This window comes from Strongylocentrotus purpuratus, unplaced genomic scaffold, assembly GCF_000002235.5.
Source record: "Strongylocentrotus purpuratus isolate Spur 01 unplaced genomic scaffold, Spur_5.0 spur5_scaffold_9, whole genome shotgun sequence".
In the NCBI taxonomy this organism is placed as follows: Eukaryota; Metazoa; Echinodermata; class Echinoidea; order Camarodonta; family Strongylocentrotidae; genus Strongylocentrotus; species Strongylocentrotus purpuratus.
In genome coordinates, this window is record NW_022145615.1 from 33484167 (window position 1) to 33512156 (window position 27990).

The 27990-nt window shown below is 37.5% G+C and overlaps 1 protein-coding gene across 1 annotated transcript; it reads left to right on the forward strand.

Moving 5' to 3' along the window:
• LOC100889207 lies at positions 1–27990 on the forward strand. The gene is made up of 5 exons (XM_003728616.3): positions 1–1079; positions 11304–12175; positions 15456–15675; positions 17055–17270; positions 26655–27990. Exons 1-5 carry the CDS (start codon positions 1032–1034, stop codon positions 26943–26945), a joined length of 1647 nt encoding a protein of 548 aa, XP_003728664.2. The 5' UTR covers positions 1–1031; the 3' UTR covers positions 26946–27990.

Consider the following 27990-nt stretch of genomic DNA (forward strand, 5'->3'; position numbering starts at 1 on the left):
TGAAGTTCGAAGAAGATCAAGAGTGTCAAAAAGTGAAGAAGAAAAATACTCTGGTGATTCTGAAAGAGAGACTAGGACAAGGCCATCCCCATATGTGACTGCATACATGTCTAGGGCTCACCGAAGTGTGTCTGTTTTAAGCCTGGTTGCTGTGCTGTGTCTACGCACAGTCTGGAGCGCGAATGTGAGTGATCGAACTGTGTGTACATGTGTGTATATTTATCAGCTGTGCGCAGCAGCGGCAGTGTTGGAGGTTCAGAGCAAGTCTACATGGCCGGTCCCTTCTCATATCACAGGATGATGTATTGAACCGCTTTTCTAAGGTCACTCTCAGTTTGGCTAGCTTTGCAGTCTGTCTGCTACAAATTATAGGTAGCTCAAACAAAACCTAGCTGTTAAATAGAAAAGCTCCATCAGCCTTGCCATTGCCTGCTAAAATTTGTTGCTCCTTGTCACCTCAGCTCATCGCCTGCTGCATACAGTCGAGGCTCAGCTCAAGCAGATATATACCGTGAAGATTCTTTAGCATAATGCCCCAATATATTCGCTGGGGGCATGCAACCAGGTTCCTGGATATGTAGCTAGAATCATACGATTCAGTTCCGATCTGTGCATTGTGTTTGTTGTAGGTGTTCAATCATCTATATAGCCATCTACCCTCTGTCTAAACCAACCCACTTCCTCATCACATGTGATCTCATTGATGGTGATAGAACCACATCTGGAAGATTCTCAAATCATCATCTGACAACTTGTTATTGTACCGAATCCGGAAAGAGAGAAGTATTATCTCGCAGCCTTCAAAAATAATCGTGATAGATGCACTGAAGCTGTAGCGAGAACGTTAACTTCATCCTCCATTTCTGTAGAAATGACATGTTTTGATAACTTGCAATTGTGATAACCATGGCATTATAAGCTTCAAATATTTAGGAATAGTGATAATTGTGTGTCGTCCAGGAATAATTGCGGCATCTTTGAGACTAAAAGAATTTCGTCTGATTTGAACAAACTGTTGCTTAATTAGAAACATGAGGGTTATTTTAGGGCTCCCGAATGCAGCAAAGTTATCCGAAAAGGTAAGTTATGCTTATTTGATTTTGTGATCAATCATTATCTTAGAAGAGATATTGTTGCTTTTTTAGACTACATATATGTTTGATGTAATAGAGAACATTGATCTACATAATCTGTGTTATATTAAGTTTTTGAGTGATACCTAATATATTCTATGTTGGATTAGACAGGGTTGATTGGGTAAACATTTTGAAGAACAAGTGAAGTATACAATTGTCATGATTGTTGGAGTGTTCCAGTAAAAAAAAAACTCCCTTCAAGCTCAGGAACGTTCATCACAGGTGCCCTTTCAAAACCTGTTTATCGTTCACAATGGGTCAGTACTTGATACTCAAAAGTTATTCCAAAGAAATAGTTATATATATATATATATATATTCCCTTGAAAGCGTATCTTGGATCTGAATGATTTAGACAACAAAATGTCTTTGTGGATACATCCTTGCTAACTTGATCGAATGTACTAAGAGGTTCGGCGAAGAGACCTAAATTACTGCTGCTGGGTTTGGCTTCAAGTTAGTGATATAATTTGTAGCAGACAGACTGCAAACAGACTATTATGTAGTGTACATCCTATAATCTAACTATGTGGATTAGAACTGCAGTAGGAACATATAAGATTATTATGTAACAACCTGAGCTGGGTTGGTATGTCAAAAATTCATTTAAGTTTTCTTGTCAATTTGCTTGTCTCTTCGGAAGATGATAGAGCGCTAACATTACTATAAGTTGGTATTCTGACAATTGTCTTAGCATTTGATTATCTCTGGAAGCTGCGCCTCTATTGTACCTTTGACACGCCCAATTTTGGGATTATACTAATCAAAGTAGATAATAATACAAATAGGTCAACCGATAGGAGCACCCCTTAGATAAAAAGGGAAGGATGCATTTTGTGGTGTAATTAATAAATTGCGCGCATATATAATACGCTGGGTGCTGTTGACTGTAATTAATCAACAAAATGGTTTCTCATCTCCTGCTTGAATCAATTAAATCACACATTTATATGAAATAATCTACATGTATCTCCGGTCTGTATTTTCTTTGAAATGTTTCCTCTGTAAGATCTTCAGTCGCACAAAGCCTCCTCGTTGCTGCTTGAGCATGTATATTGCCGATGCTGAACTAGAAAAATTTCCTTCATCATGAGATACAATAGCCTCTACCCTGTTGTAATATACTCTTGTTATTTGTACCATGGAAGATGAGATAAAAGAAAAGATGCAATAATTTCCAGAATACCTATTTTCTCATGATATTATCTTGTGCGCATTATGTTAATGAGGATTGTAATTTGTAACACACAATATTTGGGCGTAGGGTTAAGAAATTAAAGTAAAGATGCAAGAAAAGTTACAAGGAAAGTTGGAAGAATTTTCAGAATGACAATTTTGTTTTAGTGGTGAATTAAGATACAAAAATATTTGAGATACAACATTTTCAGAATATCGCTCCAGGGGGGTGTTTCACAAAGATCCTAAGTAGAACTTAACTCTATGTTGGACTTAAAAATTATGGACAGCCATTGGAGTCTTAAAATGAAATATATTCAAAAGCAGAAATTCAAGTATTTTAGACTTTTTATAAATTCCACATCCAGAACATGAAATCTCCTTGATGATAGAAAATATGAATGATTTGAATAAAGAAGTAATGCCTTTCAAAATAACTTTTACAAAATATTTTCACAGATGCTAATGGCTTTCCATAATTTGTAAGTCCAACTTAGAGATAAGTTCAACTTAGGATCTTTGTGAAACACCCCCCAGATTTGTTATATGACAACCAGTTGTAGGTGGTATCTGCAATGTCACTGCTTCTCTCGTCAAAAGGGAAAGGGAACAGCAAAATGTGGAAAATTGTAAAAACAATGATATTCCTATCGCTGAACATCCCCCCCCCCTAACATTATGCTCTTTGGATTTACAAATGCAAAATCAATGACTATAAGTCGCTAGATAGTGCTGTGAACCTTGCTTTGTCCATTGTGATGTAGCGAGATAGACTGACCAAAGGACTGACCATATCTAGCCTTAAGCTCTGTCCAGACGATGAGGTCAGTTGCCCATTGAAAAGAAAAGAAGAAAAGAACAAAGATACCCCTTCCTTCATATGCACACGCCACATCAAACATTTTGTATAGGAGTATTTTATAGGAAGTCACTCCCTTTCATTTTAGAATCGAGCACATACTTTTCCCTACGGTAGAGTGCACAGTAGAAGTGTTCAATTCATGTTCAAGAAAAGATAAGATGTGTAAATGATTTATGGAGTGAAAACTGTGAAATACAAGAATAGACTTTTCCTTCAGATGTATCCCAGTGATGCCAAGATTATTTTTATTCTTGCCCAGATTTAGGGTCAGTTTGGGAGGTGTATGATCAGATTGTCTGCTGGAATCCAAAAGGACATTAAAACATACATTTGCTTAGAGTTAATGTCATCCTGGCTCTCAACAGATGCATGAAGTGCACTGTTCAAGACATGTAGATAGGATCAAACTGGATTATACTTCTTATGTGAACAGGTTTAGGTTTGGTCTGTCCAGAGTTGACGATATAACACACACTTTTCCAAACATTTAAATATGATCCGACAGCATTATACCTTGCATGTGAACAGAGTTAGGTTTGGTCTGTCCAGAGTGGACGATATGAGGCACACTCTTCCAGACATTTGGATAGGATCAGACTGGATTATACCTCGCATGTGAACGGGGTAAGGTCCGGCCTGTCCTGAGTGAGGAAGCAGTTCATGTACAGTAAGTACCTGCATAATTTCAGACCAGAGTCTAGCTAGATTGACCTCAGCTTTCTCCAGCCAGTCTAGACCCCCAGGTCAAGTCTAGTGTAATTGCTTTAGTGGTCAAGCATATCTGGCCGACCAGTTAAATAGAGAGGGGGAGGGACAGAAAAGGTCAGCTTTTTTGCTTTGTCCACTATTGCCCTATTCCATCTGGGCATAAATTATAATAATTAGATTCCAGAAATTCAGTTTGACCTCGGTACAGCCATCAAGCTACCAACACCCATACCTTTATAATAAGTCTCAAATCAAAGAGATGTGTGCAAAGAACAGACTTCCCCTTTACTGAATACATGTATATTTTCCTTTTGAAATGTCCTTTTTTCCTTCTTATCTCCTCTTTTTTGTATCTCTTCTTTTTTGTATCTCTTCATTTCTTGTGCTTTGTTATATTATATCTCCCACTTCCCCCCACCTCCCTTGGGTTTAATTATGTTTTTATGCCTCCGCCACCGAAGGTGGTGCCGGAGGCATCATGTTTTCGGGTTGTCCGTCCGTACGTCCGTACGTCCGTCCGTACGTCCGTACGTCCGTCCGTCCGTACGTCCGTCCGTCCGTCCCGTTTGACCGTTATCACAATATCTCAAGAACCATTTAAGATTTAAACTTAAGACTCGGGAATAGTATTTATCACCATAGGAAGACGATCTGATTAGATTTTGGAGTACGTAGGTCAAAGGTCACAGGTCACAGAGGTCAACTTATGAAATTCCTTGTATTGAGTTTGTTAGCGCGATATCTCAAGAACCATTTGAGATTTAAACTTCAAACTTAAGGATAGTATGTATCACCATAGGAAGACGATCTGATTAGATTTTGGAGCATGTATGTCAAAGGTCAAGGGTCACAGAGGTCAACTTATGAAATTCCATACATTGAGATTGTTATCATGATATCTCAAGAACCACTGGAGATTTAAACTTCAAACTTAGTGATAGTGTGTATCACTATAGGAAAACAATCTGATTAGATTTTGGAGCACGTATGTCAAAGGTCAAGGGTCACAGAGGTCAACTTATGAAATTCCATACATTGAGATTGTTATCATGATATCTCAAGAACCACTGGAGATTTAAACTTCAAACTTAGTGATAGTGTGTATCACCATAGGAAGACGATCTGATTAGATTTTGGAGCACGTAGGTCAAAGGTCAAAGGCCACAGCGCACATTATGAATGCAAAAACAGCTTGTGATCGCGTTATCTCAAGAACCGATTGATGGATTCATGCCAAAATTAGGTCATGTTTGTTACTTGCAGAGCCAATGAACTGAGTAGATTCTTGGTTCATAAGGTCAAAGGTCATGGGCCCATTATGTATGCAAAAATAGCTTGTGAACGCATTCTCATTAGAACTGACAGATGGATTACTATTTAACTCAGAACATCTTGCAGAGCCAATGAACTGAGTAGATTTTATGGTCATGAGGTCAAAGATCAAAGGGTCATATTTTTATATGTATATGAGAAATTGCTTGTAATCACAATATTCTGAGAACCTGTCAATGGATTACCATTGAACGTGAATTCAATTTTTTTTTTCTGTTTTGGTTTGTAAAATTGCTCTTTAACGGAGGCATCATTTTCGACTGCGCGCAGTCGAATTCCATCTAGTTTCTTTCTTCTTCAATTGTATGCATGTACTACATGAAACCTTTCTCCTCTCTCGCTTGTACAGTCCTTATTATGTTTTGTTTAATATTACATAATATTGAATAAGATGACTTGCACAGTCACAGTAGCATGTATCATTGAATTGACAGCGTGTCCACACACAAAACAATTTATCCAGAAACTCTGTAATGAAACGTCGTATAAAGAATCATCGTATAAATTCCAGGATGTCCACACATTACACACAGAAGAAAGTAATCCTGAAACTCTACATCGAAATGTCGTATAGGTGCGCAGTTTGCTATTGCAATCATGAAATGGAAGCGGAAATGAGAGGTCAGGTCTCCTTTCGCTCGAGATCGCATTAAGCCCCGCCCAGTTATATCGTTCTAGTTCGACTAGTTATACTAGTTACGTCCACACACAACATATTTCGTGATTAGGCGTGATTAGGCGGGATTATTTAAACGTCGAACGAAACGCATGTTTAGGCATCGTTTCGTTATACGACGTTTCGTTATACGACGTATAGTTAGTAAGCGTCCACACACACAATTTCATCGTGTAACTATCCCAAAACTGTATAACTAATCACGCCTAATCATGGAAAATGTTGTGTGTGGACACAGGGTGAGTGATTAGGTGATACACTTTATGTTTTGTAATTGCAGACTCGAACGTTTATCAACCACTTCTGAGAAAGATTTCCTATTTGTTCATGATCTATGAATGATTAGAAAGTGAAATGCAAGATTCATCAGTAGATGTGACACATCATGATTTATTTTGTTCAATAGACCATTTTCGTATTGTAATCTAATTTAATGCGCAAATGTTTGTGAAGTGCCTCGTTACTAATTTTTTTGTTCACCTGTTATGAATAATTTTATTTTGATAGTCAGAACTCAGAATGCGAATTGCATACATTTATTGTTGCTTGGTAGGACAAACATTATGGATTATCCTGCCTGACAACACAGAATGTAAGCAATGTGAATTCAGACTATTGGAAGTAAAATTATTCGTGAATGAAGTGAGAAAAATATGAATATGCTATTTTATTCATACACTGAGGAATAATAGACACATTTTTCTCTCTGATGCAGTAGGGCTCTTTGTTAGGGGGGGGGGGGGGGGTGGGGTTCTGTATTGAATTTGTTAGGGTCTGTAGGGGGTCCAGACATAGATTTTGGGGCCTTTGTGTAATGTCCCAGGGTTCAGGATTCATTTTAATTCCCTCATGTTCCAAGTTCATGAAAGTTATGTGATCAGTTTTGAATGATAGATAACTGCCTCATTTGTATGGATATCAAAATGAATGTGATTATTGTGCTTCAATTAGAAATACATGTATTACAAATACTGCAACAGACAAATGTTCAATTTAGGCCAAGACGGCCAAGACTTCAAGAATATATCTTATTGTAATCATAACAATTTCTCTAAAGATATGAAAATTCTATGACGCTTAGTCAGCGCGCCTTGTTCAATAGCATTTGATCTGGCAAACATGTTTTTCAAGAAAAACACATCTCACCAGACAGATGGGGAGTTAGCCCTAAAGTCGAGCAGCTCCTTAATTGTGCTCGACTCACTGTATGAGCTACATTATACCATGTACGCTCACTTGTTTGCGTGCAGGTTCACTGAGGTGAAAAACGTGCAGTCATGAATGTTACAGATGCTGGGTTTGGCTCATACATGAGCTTATCATCATAACTTTGTAGCCTTCTCTAAGCTTCGTCAACAAATGAAGTTATTTTGTTCTCCTTTTCCTATCGAAATCCAAAAAAATTTGATCGTCATATCGGGTTGATTTTGTTTGCGGATGTCTGTTAGTCGTAGCTGGAGCTTACTCTATGTACATGTACCTAACTTTTGATTTTTCTATCTTGTTTTGTTGTTTGTCAGCCCAAAATAATTTGTGTCTTTCATATCATAGGTGTGAGGCATTTTAAGAAATATCTTTTTGATTTCAAAGTACATGTACAGCCGACTTGACATTTAACAAAATGACATTTTTTTATCAATATCTGTTTTTCTTTATGTCTGTCAGGGCATATCACTTACACACTGTTCTATTGCTTGTGACATTATCTCTCTCTTTGTAAACGTGTCTATTTACATAATGTCTATCTTATTATCCTCTCTCTCTCACTCTCTCTCACAAACACACACACATGCACAATCTCTCTCACTCTTACTCTTCCCCTCTCTCTCTCCCTTCCTATCCCCCTTCCTATCCCCCTCTGTTTATTTCTGTCATATTTTTCACATTGGATCCTCTCTCTGTCAAATTGCTATATCTTGTCCTCTCTCCCTTTATTTAATACTTTTGTATTTCTATACCTCACCCCCCCCCTCTTTCTCACCCTGTCTCTCTTTTTCTGTCGCTCTTTCTGTCTCTCTCTCTTTCTCTTTCCTTCTCTCTTGTGTGCTCTGTACCCAAGTTGTTTGTGCAGACGTGAGTTCATTGAGGTGACAGACGTGCAGACACAAATGATCCCTGTGCAGGGATCTACCTCTCGCTAATCGCCTGTTTACGTTAAAGGGGCCCCTGGAAAGTGGAATTAAATAAGATTTTTATTGTCTGGCTTGTAAAATTTAGCAATTATAAAAGTTTGAAGGTAATGCGTTGTGTAGGCGATTGTTATTGGGTTCATGAAACAGATAAGACTTTGCTCTTTTTTGTTGTATATATGAGCAAAAGCTTTATCAATTAATATCAATCAAATCGCTTTGTATGTTATTAACCTTTAGTCAACCCATTTTGTGCTTATAGTGTGTGCTCAACAATTCCTAGAAAGTGCTTTTGGAAGGTACAGTACCTTCTACAGGTGCACACATATAGACCTGGGTAGAAAGAAACAATGAAGATAAGATACCTAACTCAAGAAAGCACTCTTCCAGGGCTTGAATCCATAACCTTGGCATGTTCAGTCAAGTGTTTGAACCACTTCACTACAGTATGATACCTTTGCATACAATGTAAATCCCACAATTGATTTCTCTCTTCTGCAAATTGTTAAGAAGTAGTCCATATGGATGAAACTTTCAACTAATAATAGATGTCTTATAGACGGGTATGAGCCTCGCAAGATTTAAACAATGACTAAAGTTGACAATTTTGTTAAGAGATCTTCCTGAATTTTCCAAAGTTTTATAGTTGTTACATCCAATGAATGATGTGAGAGTAATATCAGTCACATTAAACATCTTTAAGAACACATGTGTCTCAGGTGCACCATGAACTTTGCCAGAGGCTTGCCTGACATACAGTACACCCATGATTACATGTAATGATGTACACTGTATGAAAAGAGTAAATTTTGTAAATCAGATTTGTATCCTATTTCGAATGTTTCATTGAGCATTTGGAGGGAAAAAAACAAAGCACCTGTATTCTTTTGCTATTTTCATTGAACCTACATGTATAATCAGGCATAAATATTTATCTTATGAATCAGATGAGATAGATAGAGAAATGGAAAGAAAGATTTTGAAAATGTGATCTGCTTCAAGAGCATTGTAATGGAGATCGGACCATAAAAATTAATGGTCGTTTCTCCTTTCAGTGCATTTTTTGTCATGGTGATAAAATGATCAAGGCACATTTTATATGTGATGTGATGGTACCTAGATATGCAGATATACTGTACATTTAACAACTAAATTATTCATACCCCTTGTAAAATTTGATGTTTTTTTTGTTTTTTTGTAACTCAAGATTGAAAGATGGACTGGTTGAATTAGGGCCTTTGTAGAATTCATTTAGATGTAAGCTTTAATATGTTACGTTCTCCAGAAACATAAATTGGGACAAACATATTTTTCGCAAACTTCACGAACTTCAACAAAATAAAAAACTTTTGTAAGGGTATGAATAATTTAGTCGTTAACTTTACATGTTAATCATGTGTTTAGAGCCATGGGGGTGTTACTCATATGTGTATCATCTGTTTATAGCCATGGGGGTGTTACTCATATAAGTTTCACATAGATTTAATTCCCTTCTGTATCTCGGTTTATGATGTAGTTTATATGTACATGCATTTTGTATTGAATAAGTCAGACAACTGAAAAATATGTAAACTAGACCAGACAGACAATCCAGCTGTACATGTAAAACATGTAGCGAAGGACACAGTGCCCTATATCATCCAGACATATTCAAATGAGAGACAGACGTGCCCAAACCCTGAAACGAGGGCATCGCACTCTTTATCTGCCTAAAGGGGGCGCCGTACAGCGATGGCAAGATCGAGTGAATGTTCGGCAATCTACAGCAACAAAAATTAGGCTAATGAGCTAAAGATGAAACTGGAAATGGGAACGGCAAGCCGATGTCGGCATCACAGCCTTCATCGTGATGCTTGAGCCACTTAAAAATTGACGGCAAACAGTCGTATTTGGGTCAATTACATTAACATTGGTGTTTGCCGTTGCGGTTTACCACACAAGTGCATTCGTAGACACACCACAAGACTCGTAATCACTTGTATCATGATCCTGCATCATCGTCACAGTCAGTATAATTAAAAGTTATTGTCTCCATAATCAGGCGAACTTTTCAGGTCAATAGGAAATTTCCCTTTACTTTGTCCAGGAAATAACTCTTTCTAAAGCCGGTTATATTCCATCAATGTCCTGGATATACAGTGTACATGTTTTACGCAGACTGAGGGATATGGCAGGCAGCTTGTATCATTTGGTTTTATTAACAAACATTTCACATTTTTCAAAGGGGGGATTCTAGCAAAATATATCATAAGAAAACTTCAGAATGAATAGAGTTTCATTTAAATATATCACATTTATGTAATCTTTGTATTTGAATCTTGAGAATTTGTGATCTAAGGCCTTATTTCTAATACTCAGCTCAACATGCATGCTATGAAATGAATAAAAAGGAATTTTTGTTTCATGTTATTACATGAAACAAAAATTTTGCTAATTTCTGGACACATCGCAATAATGAGCTTTGCAAGAATAATTCAAAGTGAGAGAGTACTTATGTGCAATGCAATTTGTATTGAATTGCCCATCTTGGAAAAATAGCAGGTTGTATTTAATTGTTATTGTCTCATGATGTGGTTCATGCTCTTGGTAATTTCTGCTTGATATTATTCTTATGCAATATCTAGATCAGTATTTACATGAAGTAAGATATTGGCTTTAATATGTTCTTGTTTTCTGTTTTTTAATAATGAAAAAAAAAGTCATTGCAGTTGTGAAACTTTCATAAGTAAACCATAATTTCTTCATGTTTGCGGAAAGGAATTTGGTTATTTCTATTTATTAAATAAGGGCTAGAGTTGAATTTGCATATCACTATCACACTTTGTGGTTATACAGAAAAACTTTCTGTAAAGGCACTGGGGACTTGGCTTGGTTTGGCTTGGTCAGATGCAGCAATCGAAGCAATGTTACAAATATGTGGTGATTGCTTGGCATGGAAATTCCCTTGGAATCAGTCTGCTTCAGCAATTTCCATAGTGATAAGTTTTGGCAGGTATTTAAATAGTTGACCCAATTCCCTCTAATTCTCCCGCCACAAGAACTTCGCAAGCATGTTTTTATTTCTTTTAAAACATACAAATTAGATTTGCTGCCACAAATTGCTCAGTCATTTCATCCATTCTGCGGGAGAGGAGATGTCTCATATTAAAGCTAATTTTCAAGATGTGAAGTTCCGCTACAGGATTTCAGTTTGAGATGACAAATGTTATTGCCTATTGCCAGTCAAACGAACCGTTTTAATGAAAGACTTCTATTTCTCATTTCCTTTTCTTTCTCTGAACACAGGATAGCTGCAACGCCACGCAAGGTCAGGAGATGGAGATAAGGGAGATGCCTTTGAGCAGGAAGGCAAAGCAAAAATGTGGGGGATGTGTTTCACCATCTCGGCGGCAGTCTAGAGATTCTGAAGAAAGAACTGATGATGATTGCAGCGTGCAGAGCTTGATGTGTGCTGAGGTTAAAGGATGCCATTGTGAACAAAGTACTTGCTCTGAATCTAGTGAGGTTGTACAGGAGAGGATCCATCATCACAGCAGTATTTCTAGTCTAGCAGAAGAGGGAGACTGTCTATTAATCAGTGACCCAGATGATGTGGACAACCTTACTGATGTACAGGGGCCGGTCACTTCACCAATGGACTCCATAAGGGACAGCAGTTGTCAAACTGGAATAAACAGTGGAACTCCTCATTTATCAGAACAACACTGTGTAGACACCACAGATCCATCACAAGGCTGCTCCAGGAAGTGCTTTGAGGATCACCCAGAGGCACTTCCATCATCAAATCCTCAGTGTCAAAGTGCAAGAATGTCCAGCCCTGTCTTGCCTTCCCTATCCCCCGACCATCTGGACATGTCCCTCCCAAGCAGCAGGCCTGTTTCCCAACCAGCTGCAACCACCTTCCAACCTATAACCAGCAACCATTCCATATGCAGTATGAGTGAACACGCCCCCCTCTTCTTCAAAGATGAACAAACTGTGAACAAGTGTATTGGGGGGACATCCCCGTCCAGCTGCGAACCTGAGGAGTGCTTTGTGATTTTGAATGAGAACGATTTAGAAGAGTTCCGTCAATCGAGGTGTTCAAGAACAGAATCTTGTCTTCAGCAGTGTGGAGCCCCAGGACCAAAGGGAATGTCAGTTATCAGTATGACCAGGTACATATAGGCCTTGATACTGTCATGTGATGGTTTGTAGACCCTGTGGCACTAAGAGAGACTGTGTCCAAAGAACAACCTGAGACCACTCTTAGACCACACTTAAAGTGGTCTCAGGTTGCACATTCCTCCTACCCCATTTCCCCTTTTATTTTGCAAGATGAAGTAGTGATATGACCAGAGGTGGATTTATATTTGGATTTTGTTTTCACACATGCATGTCTGGCACCTTGTTCTAGACTACAGTACCTTAGAATTTCCTCCTTTTTTGTGTTTTTTGGATTAAATTACAACTGGCCAAAGATCCCTTTGAAACAACAGAAGATTTTTCATTTTTTTTCATTTTTTGATATTGAAAAAGTGATTGTGAGAGTCACTCTTTCTGTACCAAATCCAAATTGATATGTACTGAAAGCCCCACCTGAAGACCTTTGTTTTTTATGGATATATCAGGGTTCCGTGTCTTTGAGATTGCCTTTCACAGAACTGCAAATAGAAACCTCATTTTAAAAACATGTACATTGTACAAATCATACAATGGTTAACTACAGTAGTCAACAATAATTTTCAGATTGCTTTCATTCACTTCAATCGAGGTCTCCATACACGGTAAACCTTTCCCCCTTTTTATGGTTTAGGTAATTACGATGGCTTTCTTGCTGAAAAGTGATGTATCGAAAGTTTGGTTTGGGAGAAATATCATGGAGAAAGACAACATTGAAAATTTCATAAGATTCATGTTATAGATGTTAAAAGGCTGTCAGTAATGCTAAACAAACTGAAGTCTTTAATGAAGACCCCCCTCCTTACTTTCAACTATCTCGGTCGCAAATTTGGTCTGACACCCCCTCATTAAGATGGTCTAGCCATGCTCCTGACTGGCAGCAAGCTCCACACTTCAATTTGGAGATAATAGCTTTGTTGTACAACATTTAGAGATTAGAACATTTCAACAGCTCTACATTTGTGGAAAAGGGGGGGGGGTACATTAATTCATAGAATACAATGTTACATAGCACATCTGCCATTCCTTGAAATCATGTAATGACGAGATGAGCTGACATGAGTGGACATTCATTCTATTGACCATTCTATCTTGGCACCAGTGGTCATTCAACAATACTGTCTGGACATGCACAGGAGACTTCCAATTAGCACTGAGGTCACTCGATGCATGGCCGATACATGGCCGCCCTCCCGATGGCCGGCCCAGGGAGAAAAAAATAATGACCACTTGTCAGGGTGTGAGGTAATGATGGGTATGAAAAGATGTGACACATAGATCTATAGTGCACTGGATGCATTGTGTGAATTCATTTCCGTTGTGTGCATTTGCCTAGCTCGATCTACGTGCTCTAGCTGTGACTGTCTGTCTGGTGCAGCTAGCTAGGGTAGATACGGATGGATGAATAGAAGACAGACAATATACCATCAGCTAGCTAGCTAGGGAATAGATCAGGGTGGTACATCCTCCTCAGTGAGAGAGGCAACCTTCATGGTCTGGATATGGCATTTAATAGTGATCGATCAATGGATGGAGGACAACGAGAGTCAAAACGGAGGAAGAGAAGAAAAAGGAGAAAGTTCTACAGCTTCATATCCTGGTTTCAAAACCACTTCCCTTTGATATTTGCATTTTATACCTAATATTCTGATAATTATTGAAGTCAGGATGTTCTTAGAGAAGGTCATTAAGTGAATCAAGAGTAGATTATATCTCCTCCTTCTTGAAGACGAAAACAGAAGATAAAAATAACAGCATTGATTAATATAGTTAATATAAAATGACTGAAAAAAAGAATAAGAAAGAAGACATAAAAGTATGTATTTTCAGCCACTTATGGAATCATTAAGTCCTGGAGGGCGTAGCTAGGTCACACACATTGTATTTTGCCTTTGCTTTTTTTAATGATAAGCTGAAAGGAAACAATAAAAAAATTCTTCAGTTATCTGCTTTCTACACCTACCTTTAATAAGAAATGCTCTTACAATGATTGTTAGGTAGACACTGAGATCTCTTTAAGATGAAAGTGATCACATTGTATTTGTAATGTGCCAAGTCACTCTTTCTGAGGATCGGACCTATTATGTCTATGTGGCTGTCACAAGTATTGATCAGGGATTAAAAGATTCACAGGGGGTACTTATTATTAAAGGGAGAGACTTACAACAGGGTGCTTGCTTTAAAGATAAAGTTAAGTTCTGGTGACGCAATTGTATTATGAAAGAAACCGTGTGGAATCGATCAGAAAAGGTTGATCATGTAGCATATAAGTATTTGGTGTGTACTGCAAGGTTCTGGAGTCATCAAAATCAGAATTTGGCCCAGTCTTGGTAAAGTAACAAGCACTGTACACAGAAAGATGAATATGGGACTACACAAACATGTGGCATGAAAATCAAGCCTCATTTTTAAGCTGTCACTTGTCATATTTAGAATATGAAGGCATTTGAAGAGCCATGCTTATCTCTCTGATGTTCTTCCACACTTGCATAATAACAATGATAGCGCTCATTTTTTTTTTTTCACCTCTCCCCAGATCTATCTAACTCGACCTTCTCTTTAAGTCTATAAGCTCCCTTCATTGTGTCTGGGGAAAGAAGTTGGCCTTGTGATTGATTAGTCTCATCATTTAAACTCTTTGCCTCTTAGTACAATACGGTAAAGCTTGCTTGATGCTGGCAGTTCAACACATAATAATGACAATTTGAATGCATTTCTATAAGCCTTTGATAAAGGAAGTGAATTTAAGTGTTGAGGCTATTCATACATGTAAACTACATTGCATTGCTGAAATGTGTAATATTAAATTACTTGGAAGCCCTTTTTGTATGTTGTACAACAGGTGGGTTGTAGTGCCTTTCATGATATGAGGGGCAATGTATATTGCACATGTAGATTGTAGGATTCAATACTCCAAAATAAAACAACTGTAGTGATACAATAAAATATACAAGAAACAGTGAATATTATCTTGTAGGACTTCATTTGTTCGACCAAGGAAAATATATTTTAACGATCGCCAGGTTGGAGCAATAAATTTTATGAATAATATATGAACAAAATAATTCCCCCTTTTTTTCAGGGGTACAAAAATCTTTACCACCAGGAATGGGACAAACCCTTTCCATTCCTGTTATTTTCTTGTTACATATATCAACCAAAGATAATTTTTTACTATAATTTATTTCATTATAAAGTGAAAAAGTAAAAGAATATCAGTCAGCTAATATACATCCATAATAATCCCTTCCCCTTTTTCTGAATTTGTCTACATAGTTTTGGCTCGCTAAGCAGTGGTGATGGGCCGATGTGCAGGATCTGCCATGAGGGCCCTCTATCAGACGAGGACATGCTTGCACCGTGCCATTGCTCCGGAACGCTCACCTACCAGCATCGCAAATGCTTGGAACAGTGGCTCCAGACCAGAGGAAAAGATGCCTGTGAACTTTGTGACTACCACTTCACAACGGAGCGCAAAGGCAGACCATTCTCTGAGGTAGTTCTAATATATATTGATGCTCTAGCTGTGAAGCTAATTTTCATTAAATATGCGATATTTTAGCATTTCCTTTTGATAAATGGACTTTGATCCCATCTGTAGCAGGTTTGTCTAGAGAGATCATTTCGTTTAAGGGGAGATGTCTTTGGATTTGCGTTAGCAAAAGTGATATATTTTTAAAAAATCAAAGCGTCTTATTTGTTATTGTTGATTTTTGTTTTTAAATATGTTAGTCAATTGCTTTTAAAAGCTTGGTACCCCAACAAAACTGTTCATTCTTTTTGCACTGACCTTAAATTCAATTTTTTTTTCTATATTTGTCTCTGTATGTTTTTATGTCGTATAAGCTTGTATATATTTAATTGAATTGAATTTAAATTTCCAGAACTTTCTTAAGCATCCTTCAGATATGAAGTGGTAAACCAAATACAGTTTTTGTTATGAAGATATAAATTGCCTTTCAGTTGCCATTCATTTACAAACTATTTTTTTTTTGAGGGGAATCTGAACACCCCTTTAGAGCTTTCCAGAATTACAGTATGTCGTAGCCGTCCAGTATTTTTCTGTCATTCTATTAGGAAGGGGATGGGAGGGGACTCTGGGGAGGGATTCATCAGTCATGTTCCAACTCCTCTACTTCATCTGCATTTTTGCAAATGTTGTCATGCTTTAGCTGTTATTCTATCATTGGCCTTTTGATATTCTGGGTAGAATGTAGAATTTCTTGATGAATATTTTTTTCTTCTAAAGTGCACCTGAGCTCAGAACTCATTAAATCGGTTATGTTATATCCTATTTTGTGCTATGTGTTTTGCTCTCTCTTGGAATCCCATAACTTGAAGTAACAAGATAGAATCCACAGAGCCAGTAGGGTGTGAACTCTCAGATTAAGGGTATGAGTTAATACTGTTCTGGCTGCAAACAGACAAAATATTTGTCTCAGTACCTTCCATAGTACCCTACAGATATAAAGATGAAGATTCTTAGTGTTCCAATGAAATAAGGGTCCTGTTTCATAAAACTTGCTAACAATTGCAAGTGTCACAAGTCTATTGCATATCTGCTCCCACCCAATTATCCATTGCATTAGTTTATATCAGTTATTGTAACTTGTTATGGATAGCAATTATTTATGGACTAGTGCCTAGTTTCTGATGATCATAAACCAGAAGTTTTAAGATTTAAACTAAACAAATATTTCTTATCAGAGTTTTCTTTGGAGTATTATAATGTATGGACCCTATGGATGCAAACTGACAGCACTGTCACTGAATTCTTGTCCTAAAGTGGACTCGTGACCCGTATCATGACCTCACATCCTGACCATCTGTCTTTGTTATTTCCCTCCTCCTCCTTCCCCTCCACCATCATCTCAGTGGATCCAGCAACCGGAACGCATCCGTGACAGACGCAACATCCTGGTAGACTGTAGCTGCTTCACGCTCCTCACCCCCCTCGTATGCGTCTCCACCTGGCTCTGTCTCAATGGCGCCTATCATTACCTTAACTTCTACGAGGAGCGTGGCTGGGAAGGGGTCGGTCTGGTTACCTTGGCGAGCATTCTCATCTTCATATATCTCTTCTGGAGCCTGGTAAGATATAGTGACTATGAGTGTTGTTTTATGATTTCATGATTTCATTTAAGCTACTTATATTACTTTTTTCCTTTTTTTGTATATTTTTGGTTGATTGAATAAATGCTCATTATATTATTTTCATAATATCATTAAAATGCAATTGTTTAAACCTTTATGATCGACGGATTTGTAAAAAGTTTTTTGTTCCAAATGTATTCAAAGACATTCAATTCTATACAAACCCTGTCCTGTCAATATCCCATACTTTGTTGTTGTGTTGCTTAAAGGGATCCGGTAACTTTGTCTCAGATTCTGAAACAAAATTATGGATTTAGCTCATGAATAATGCAATGATAATTATAAACCTTTAGCTCAGTCAGGAACCCCATGACTTTTACAAGCCGATCGCTTGTCTGATTATCAAGATATTTATGATTGGAATTACAAATTTTGAAAACCGTTCGCCGGACTGTTTTCATAACACTACAGTCTATTGGGGGAAAAGAGTATGGTAAAACCGGTCACTCAAAGATTTTTACTTTTTTGAGGCACTTCTTGATCATTTTGAAGCGCAATTTTTTTTAGGGCTTCAATATTACACCATATCACAGACACTGATAACGCGTAGGGCCGTGTATCTCAGATTTAACATTGTTAAAAGATCCCTTTAAGCCAAATTAAGCTTGTTTTATCATATGCCGCGATGTGAGAGTTCACGTATTGCGTGCGTTGAAGGGCTGCATGATTGAGCAGTGAATTTGTATTCGCTTTTTTGCATAGATTTACCGCGTATTGCCAGTTACACTGCCGCTGCATGTGCGAACGCCTGTTAAGGGTACAGATTTCTTATTTTTGAAGACTATAATTCTTAATTCTCATTTTCAAATGTTGGCAGGTATGATATCCAATATGACCAATATGATCACCGTATTAATTTGAATGTAAATGTTTTAATAAAAAAAATATATATTTGAAAATGTCACACACTTTAATGCTTAATCTTTCGGTAAGATTGTAGATGTACACCTCAAAATCCATCATTGATTGCTCAATCAGTGTTTGCCTGTTTGAATAATAATTAATCACTATCCATCTGTCAATTGGCAATCATGAGCGAATCCGAGACTTCAGACCTTGACCAACTTTAACAAATCGAATAATTTATAACGCCTCAGTTAGCGCCAGGATTATATACTGGTAGGTAGGTCCTCCCAGCATGCGTGACTGACGCCGAAAGAGTTTCCCCAGGTACGGTACACCAGACTGCTGATTGCTAGACAATTTGTAAAGACATTAACCACACTTGGAACAAATTTGCAAACTAAGGTGGCAACAATGATGAACCTCAATTGTCTGGTTGTCATGGCAATGTGTCTATAGCGGCAGGCTACATGAATTACGCATTAGATGACGACAGACAGGGGGCCCTGGATGCAAGCAGCATTGGAAATCCATCTGGAAATTTGCCTCGCTCTCATCAAATTTGCATTTTTTGCAACACTATGTTCGCAGAGTGTTTTTCTGTGCTATGTCTTGTTTGATGAGGCATGTCTCGGCCATGTGATCTGTTGCTATCTCGTCATTTTCAATGCGCCATAAATGTCGGTAGTAAAACGAGCAAATAATATCTCCCATTTATACTGCTCTATGTAATGATACTAATTCATCTCTACACAAGATATTAGGTAGTAGTTGAGTAGTGTGTACTACTTATTATGTACAGTAAGCAACAATGAGTTGTATGGCTCTACATGTTTCTTTACTTCTATTACTTTAGGATTATTGCAATTATAGGGATGCTACTTCAGATAGGAAGTGATCATGTTAATGTAGAAACTGGGTTTAGCTAGGATTTCAAAATTAGGGGTTAAAAAAGGAAGAAAAGAACAAGGCTTTACCTCCCCCCCCCCCCCCCCCCCCCCCCCATTTCAAACAAAAGCATTCAAAATAATGTAGAGGTTAAAAGTCAAACAGCATTTTCCACAAGAATCTTTTTTCTACCCAGACTCCCTCCTAGATGTTTCTAAAAGCCTTTTCAAGAAAAAGTGCACAGGCCTACATGTGTTTCTTTGTACGCCTGGCCCCAAGGTCCCGCTGCTAATTAGCTATCTCTCCCTCAGTAGGCCCTTATGAGGCCTGTCTTTATCAGCTCAAGGTTGCCAAATAACCAACTATTTTAACTTCCCTGATCGCAAATTAACCAGTTAATTTGCGGCTTCATCAGCCCACATTTGCAATTAGCGGGATATTTGGTCAAGAAAATATCCTGAGAAGTCTTGGTCTTGTTTCCCAAAAAGCGGGCTAATTTTTGCCCGTCCGAGCTTGTTTGTGATGAGCGTAATGGTCTGGTGAAGCTGCAATTTCGAACTTCAAGATAATATCCTGAGTCTGAAAATAGCAGGTTATTAGGCAAATTCAAGCTGATGGAAACAAGCCTAATCTCTCCCTCAGTATTAAGGTCATAAATACTGAAATGACCTTATGGGTTAAAATTTATGATACCATTACAAGGGCATAGAGGTGCAAAGAGTGAGTTAAGACATACCCTACAGGCTCTCGTAACCTTGGCGTCTCAATCTTCCTATCAGAGGCAAGGAAATAAAGGAAAGAAATATAATTACTGAAAGGTTAGAGTTAAGTCAGTAAAAGCTCAGGATGCGTTGCCTGTTTAGACTAGAGGAAAATTGTAAGAAAATAATATCATAAAAACTTGGTAGGAACCATCATGATATATGAAACAGAAGGGGTGTACATAGTTGCACGACACTTGCTACCTCAACAATTGCTCTGCATCAATCAGTTTCACAAACTCAAATAATTACAGAACTTTGTAAGGGTGTGAGTAATTTAGGCTGCGTTTAAGCTCAATTTTGAAGGCAGAATGAGCGATATGAAACGCTCATCGTAAACGCTCATCGTAATCGCAGTTCGAAGGTGTACTGTTTATGCTCACTTCTCTGGCTCCTCCAGGCAATTCTTGCTGTGTGGCCCTAATTGGTCTTGCAGCTGGATTCGCAAACATGCACTGTGCATGCTACGTAGACCCACAAGAGGTCAGTAAGTTGACCCAATTTAAACGCGTTTAACAAATTGTAAACGCATCTTTTTGTGAGTTTACGATCGGCGATTGTGATCGCTGTTTTTTGGTGATTCTACAAAAGTGAGAAGGGACGCAACCGTGTTTTAAACTAAACGCGTAACGGATGCCTGATTCTGGCCAGAAAAAGTTAAGCATAAACACGCCCTTAGTTAACTATATACTATGAATTTGATAGTTTGAATGGGGCCATGCTGGTAAGAGGATTAAAATTGTCAATGATTTTATGACCTTGGCTACTTGGCAGGTGGGTTTTGAGGGATTTCCCCTTTCTTAATGACCCTTTACTGTATGCATTCTCCAGAAGAAGGTCCATTTTATAAGGATGTGAAGCAGCACCAGTTTTGTAGATTTCCATTGCAATTTAATTGCAAAAAAATAGAGAATAAATGGAAGCAGAGTGAGCTTCTCATCTTTGGAAAGCTTAGAAAGAGCTTTGGAAACCTGAAGAAGCACTCTGGTCAAACACAGTAAAGATCACTTTGAGTCCCTGTGGATAGGTCAATTTTGATGTAGCAAATTCTAGCAGACCTTTTGTGCTAAATAGTTTTTATGTATGCTGTTAGTACTGGTACATCTTGACCTACTTTCTGTTTACTTTTGTGGGATTCCTTCTACATTTTATTGAAGATATAATTGATGCCCAGTAAAGTGTGAATATGTCCTCTGGTATTGGCAGCTTTATTCACATGTAAATGCTCGATATAAATGCATCGTCAAAAGTGCTAGTGACAAAAATACACGGGAACGGTGAGCGATTTAGCTCTCGAAAGCGTCAAAAGTGCTCTGGTAAATTAAAAAAAGCTTTGGTAAAACAACAAGAAATTAGTTTAATATCACTGTGAGAAAATTACACTTCAAGACAACACTGAATCCTAAAAGAGCTCCCGCCGAGAGAACAGTATTTTTACACTGCTTCATACATGTATGTACATGTGTGTACACCATGTGCTCTATATCATGCTATCATTTTTCATAGATTGCTGTAATTTCTGGATCAGTCACTTGTAGAAGTACATGTACATGTAATTCAGGAAGGCTATAAAAGTTGTTTGTCTTGAAATGTAGCCCCTGAATGTTCCATTTTCTGATAGGGGCATACACTTTGATTGATTGGGTGGGTAGGTGTGTATTTCACTCTCAGTATAAACCTGTTCCATGTTCACTAACAATAATAACATGTAGATGTACTCCAGCCAGTGGTGTATCCAGACCTTTGCTTGAGGGGAGGTAGGGCAAAACATCCATGCCTATGGTGGTCCATGTATTTCAGCTGAAAATTTCGCTTTCATGAGTGGGGGGGGGGGGGGGGGGGGCGGGGAGTGGTAGTAACGATGTACATGTATGTCCATCTTTCCCCAACTCCTCTTAATTTCATTTTATTTTGATATCATTTGCAAGATGATCAATAGTCAATGAACTTATACTTTATGAGCATTTGAAACTAGCAAGCAATATTTATTTATTTATTTATTATAATTACAGTTTTAAGAATGGTGCATTACCTCTAATGCATGTTCAATTCATAGAACAGTCACATCATTCAACTTTCCTGTGTTAGGTATAACCTACATGGAGATTTGTGGATCCAATTTTCCTATTTCTTAATTTTCAAAATTTGGTTCCTTAATCGATACTTAACATTTTGTGAGGCCGCAAACCAGCCAAGCTGACATAGTTTCTGAGGTTTTAAGAGATGTTTGATGATCAATTACCATTTAAGGGGCTTTTACGTCTTGGTCTTATAATTGTTGAGGGGGGGGGGGGCATACTGCCCCTTTGCCCCCTACAAATATGCTAATGATCCCATAACAATGTTCTTATCATAAATCATGTAAAGTAACATCTTTCTTTCATGCACACATACTCTATTGCCTTAAGTAGGCGTTCTACATGTACGTCTGTGAACTTTCACTGTTCACGAATATAATTTATTGAAATTCTTGTCTGGGTAAGTTTGAAGTGGGGATGGCAGTTTGAAGTGGCTATTTTTCATCTGCCTTTGTACAAACAATGGAAGCCATTAATGCTTTCTAAGCCAGGACAATATCTGCTACTCTCAAGGGCTTAGCATAGATACATAAAGAGGGATATTTATCTCCCTCCCCAGTCATCAGACGAGGTGGAGAGATGACTATATTATGATTGATCAATGAAAAGTCGATAGTCTCTCTAAAATATGATATTTTAGAAAATTAAAGTGTTAGTGAGACACGGGTACTCATCTATCTTTTAAAACCTCCCTCAATCGAATCGATTCTAGATTTTACACACTCCTGTTATTATTATTATTTATTTATTTACAATTACCAAGAATATTTCATAATTGTTGCACACACGTTAAGGTACTAATCTTTCCTCTCTACTATAATGGCAAATCGCTTTAAAAAATCTGTTAAACTCTCCTGTATGTGTTATTAATTTTCTTTGATCTCTCTCTCTCTCTCTCTCTCTCTCTCTCTCACTCTCTCTCACTCACTCACTCTCCCCCTATGTGTGTTCAATTAATTCTTTTGGCCCACATCTTTATTGAGTACTGAATTTGCAGCACTTCCACAAGTTGCCTTACACGTCCAACACATGTGATTAAGCTGCAGAAAGAGAGAGGTAGCTAGAAAAGGAGGAAGAGAGAAGGGGGAAGGAAAATAGAGAATGAAATAGAAAGTGATAGAAAGATACAGAGAGAGAGAGAGAGAGAGAGAGAGAGGAAATAGAAAGATACAGAGAGTGAGAGACAGAGTGAGAGACAGAGAGAGACAGAGAGAGAGAGAGAGAGAGAGAGAAAGATACAGAGAGAGAGAGAGAGAGAGAAAAAAAGATATAGAAAGAGAGAGAGAAAAAAAAGAGAAGGGAAGAATTAGAGCATACAATACATGTTGCAGGAAAAATGTAGGGAAACAGGCGCTTAGTTTGTTAATGGTAATTTAGAGGCGCCAGACAATATAGAACATACAATGACCCAGTTCCTATGTTTTCTTGTCGTCTTTATCAGGGAAGGTGTCTGAGGTATATGTTTTGTTTAGAATGTTGTATCAGACATGATTATGGTGATATCTTGATACATCTAACCTTTCCTGAAGTGTGTAAAATGTCAGAAAGCGCTTTATTCCCTTTATGTTTAGATGGATGGGTATTGTACCAGCAAATTTTACTTCAAACTTTTGTCATGAGATTTGTTTGGTTTAAGGTGTAAAGTGAGCTTTTAAAAAAAAGGGTTTGTTAGCCAATATCTGTAAGCCAATACTTGTGTGTAATGGTATTGTATTGTATTGTATTGTATTGTATTTATTAAACTTCATTGATGTATATCAATATTCTGTTTATAAACATAATTATAATCACTTTACAATGTAATGTAACAATCAATATTCTGTTTGGGAACTTATACATCATATAAGTCAATTTACAATGTAATGTAACATATCAATATTCTGTAAACATATATACAGTATAAATCAATTTACAATGCAGTGTTTATAGCAAAAAAAAAGAAAATTATATTCAGCATAAACACTCTTTTTTCTTTTATTAATAACATGACATAATGCATACAGTAATATAATGTACCATAAAAAACCCAAAGATTTAAATATATAGAACATAATACAGCACTTTTCTAAATAAATTATAAGTCATGCAATATAAAATAGGTAAATGAGGTACATGGAATGCCTAAAATAAATGACGTAATAGTACTTATACATAACTGCGACCTACTGCAGAACTAAACCAAAAGCATAAGATTGTACATTTCTACTTTGTTATAACATATAGTATCTAAAAATTACCCCTCATTGCAATTATGTTTTTGGTGAACAAAGAAAAACTATCTATTACAACTTCATTGTCTAATCTCATTATAAATATGAATTTTTCTTGACTATCCAAATAACAAAAAATTTCTTCCAGATTACTAATTTTTTCTATAAAATCTACTCGTAAATCTTTATACTTGTCACATTTCATAATTATATGGAATTCATCTCCTACAAGATTCATATTACAGTCTTCACAGAATCGTAGATTCGGGGGAGTTTTTTCTGGTCTTTTATACCTTCCCGTTTCTATGGGTAAGTTGTGCGCGCTTAGACGTAGTTTGGTGATATTTTTTCTTAAATTTATATTTGGTATATGAGATAAATTCTTTTCTTGCTTGATAGCGTTTTTAAATTGTCTGAAGGTATAATTTAGATTATAATTTAGATTCAGGAAAAAGTGCCACATGAAGAAAAACAAAAAAATAGGGAGATGTACAGTACATGTAGATTTAACAGTGTTATTATTGGTTATGGTGATGTACATGTATAACTGTGACAAAAAAAATCAAATCTAACAAATTGTACAGGAGTCAGTAGACTAAAAACGTGATAAAATACATCATGCATAGTGCTACTGATAAATGTTAACAATTATGGGGTCTAAAAAAAATAAAATTGGTTCATTCTGAGGCAATCCACTTCTACCATCTAAACACAATTCCAGTGTATACCTCCACTCATAAATCCCGTGTTAATAGATTTGTTGGATAATATCCACTTGTATCATCTAAACACATTCCCAGAGTCCCACTGTATAATGTACATACACTTAGACCAATATATTTAAATGGATTCTCTGTGGGATTTTACCCTCCTGCTGTCTTCACATGATCCCAATATGGTGCCAATAGATTATAATATATATACATTTATTCTGATATCAATGTCTACCATCTCAACATGCTCCCGGTTATACATCTCCCCGAGACTCAAGAATGGATATATAGCCATGGCAAGGACAACAACCGGTCGGAAATATCTGGGACCCTAAATGGGGCAGCTGATATTAGTCTGGCATTATTGTTCGACATATCGCATGGTAGACGCCCTAGAATCAGGTTGGGAGCATTGTATGCGTAATAACATTTGTCTGGAAGCTAGGTAAAGCTGCAGAAAAAGGTCAAGTAACAGGGAGGATGAGAGAGAGAGAAAGAGAGAGAGAGAGAGAGAGAGAGAGAGAGATGAGCAAGAGAGAGAAAATGAGAGAGAGAGAGAGACAGAGAGACACAGAGAGACAGAGAGACAGACAAGACAGACAAAGATAGAAAAAGGGAGAGATGGAGAGGTGTAGAGAAATATATTAAGAAAGAGAGAGAGAGGGGGGGGGGGCAGACTGATAGAAGGAGGGGAAGAGATAGGGAGAGGGAAAGACAGACAGAGAGGTAGATTGTGTCAATTTAAAATGAGGGTAGGGGTTGATGTAGCAATGAAATAAAATCCCCAGTGTTGGCAATTTGAAAGGCCACCCCATTCATTTATACCAAGCTAACAGGTTTATAATGTACGTCTTCAGTAGATATGAACCCATTACGGGTATATATATATATATATATATATATATATATATATATATATCTCACTTCAGTAATTTGTAAATCTGCTTTTACCTACTTTCATCTTCTTGTCAGCTTTTCCTTTTCATAATCTAGGCGTCCTTTTCCATAGTCATTCTGCATTGAATTACACCTGTATTCTCAGTTTGTGTGTTTGTAAAGTCAAAGCCTCGAGTCTAGCCTAACATTGTCAATCTTGTTCTGTGAAATAGTCACACAGTTTCTGTCTCTATACACTTTGAGTTTCAGACCCTGTGTCCTGCACTACAACTACTCACTTGGGTTTGTGCTGGCATACAACCCCCCACTCCTCCCCAAACACTTTTCAGTTTTCCAAAGTCATTCATTCACTTTTTGGTCCGTAAATATATTCACACAAAAATGACAGAATAATTGGCCACTTGTCACGTCAGATTCAAATTTGATGGCCTTCCTGGATAGGTAACATGTACTACTGAAATGACATTTCATGGCAGACTTTTTAGGGTTTACCTTTACAGGAGGGTGCAAATATTTTCACATACATATATCTCATGGGTAGCAATTTCGATATCTCATCACAATAATAATAATAATATTTTTGCTTATATAGCGCTTAATACATCGGCAATTTCTGAGTTTCTAAGCGCTTTACATTATTCTCGGTCATCGGATTCTGGCTTGCCCGCACACAATGTATGCACTTTCTCCACTCCCTTGGGAGCATTTCAGCAAGAGCTACTAGGCTCTTGCTTTATTTATCATCCTGGAAAAGACTGGTAATATTGATACATTTCAACAGGTGAATTTGTGTTTTTGTTTTTTGTATATGACTATATGTATATGCTGCCTATTTCAAATTGGAAATAGGAATGCCCTTTCATCAGTTTATTCTGCCTTACTCATTCCTTTGAGTTGCATCTTTTCTTTTACTCTCCTTCTCATTCTGCAGATGTCACTACGCTACCACTGCATCGTCTGGAGGACATGGCGAAAAGAGCATCAACGCGTCCACGTCGTCATGGAAACCAAGGACTCTGAGAACAACAACAACAACTATGACATGATCAGCGTGGTATCCTCCAAGAACTCCAATCTCCTAGGCGCCCCCTCCCAGAAGAGTCTAAGCAGCAGCTGTGCCCCTTCTCCCAAGAGTCTGAATAGCTTTGCCCCTTCATGGGCCAGTCCTAATAGTTACAGTATTCCCCTCCAAGCTCCACTCGCAAGTATGACCAGTCTCTGATGGTTTTTTTCCTATTTCTAAAAGCTGAGTACTTTCCATCATCACTCTATTTATTTATTCATATTTTGTTTGTGAGGAGAGGAGGGGGGGGGGGAGTCTACTTTTTACCATGTATTGAACAAATCAGACTGGTACATCTAGGATAGTTAGGTTTGCTTTGAGATGCTAGCTGTATATTGGCATAGGCCTTTAACCTCGCTTTAGAGTGTATAAAAGCAGAAATTTGAAACAGCTCTGCCTTCAACGTTTATGCTTGTACATAGCATCTTTGTTGGCTGCAAAGTTGCAAGCACATGAAATTCAAATATCTAAACTCACTAGATTGAATGCAGAGATAAAATGAAATGGCTATTAGAAATGCTCCAAGAAGTTGTGTTTAGATGAGTCTTCTATGCTATAACACTTACCAGGGGACCTAAAGCTTTACGTGTCATCCAGAGGATTTTGTGTCTTGATGTAGTTTCATTCAGTATTTTTTCTCAATCAGTATAAGACAATCTTGATATTATATTAAGAAGGAGCATTTATTCTCTTTTGATTTATTGTGATCTGATCATATTTATTTGAACCTTAGCCATGTCTCAATCAATGTATAAAGCCATTGGCATTTTGGAGAATTAAATACAAGATGCTTCAACAAATTAAAGTTGTTTATAGATTTTGAAATGTTATATTGAACATGAACTTATGCATCAGTTGTTTCATCACAGCAAGTATTTACTTGTGAGTATATACTGAAGGTCTCACACAGCATCTTATTTTTAGTGGTTCTGTTTGAAAATCAATAAAATGTAGTCTACTCTATTCACAAACAACTGGTTTATATTATTGATTGGCGAACATGTGTTGTATATTACGTACGCACGCACGCCTGTAGGCTTCAAATATGCAATGAGATCGAGCTAGATATCTTGCTGTCTTTGAAAACAAACAAAAAAATGTGCCTTTTTTGGAAAGCGGTGGTGAGAAAAATGTGTTGTCTGTCTATGCCTTGCAGAAATGTGTGAGCTGTCTTGTACATGTACATTATTATCCCAGGGGGGTG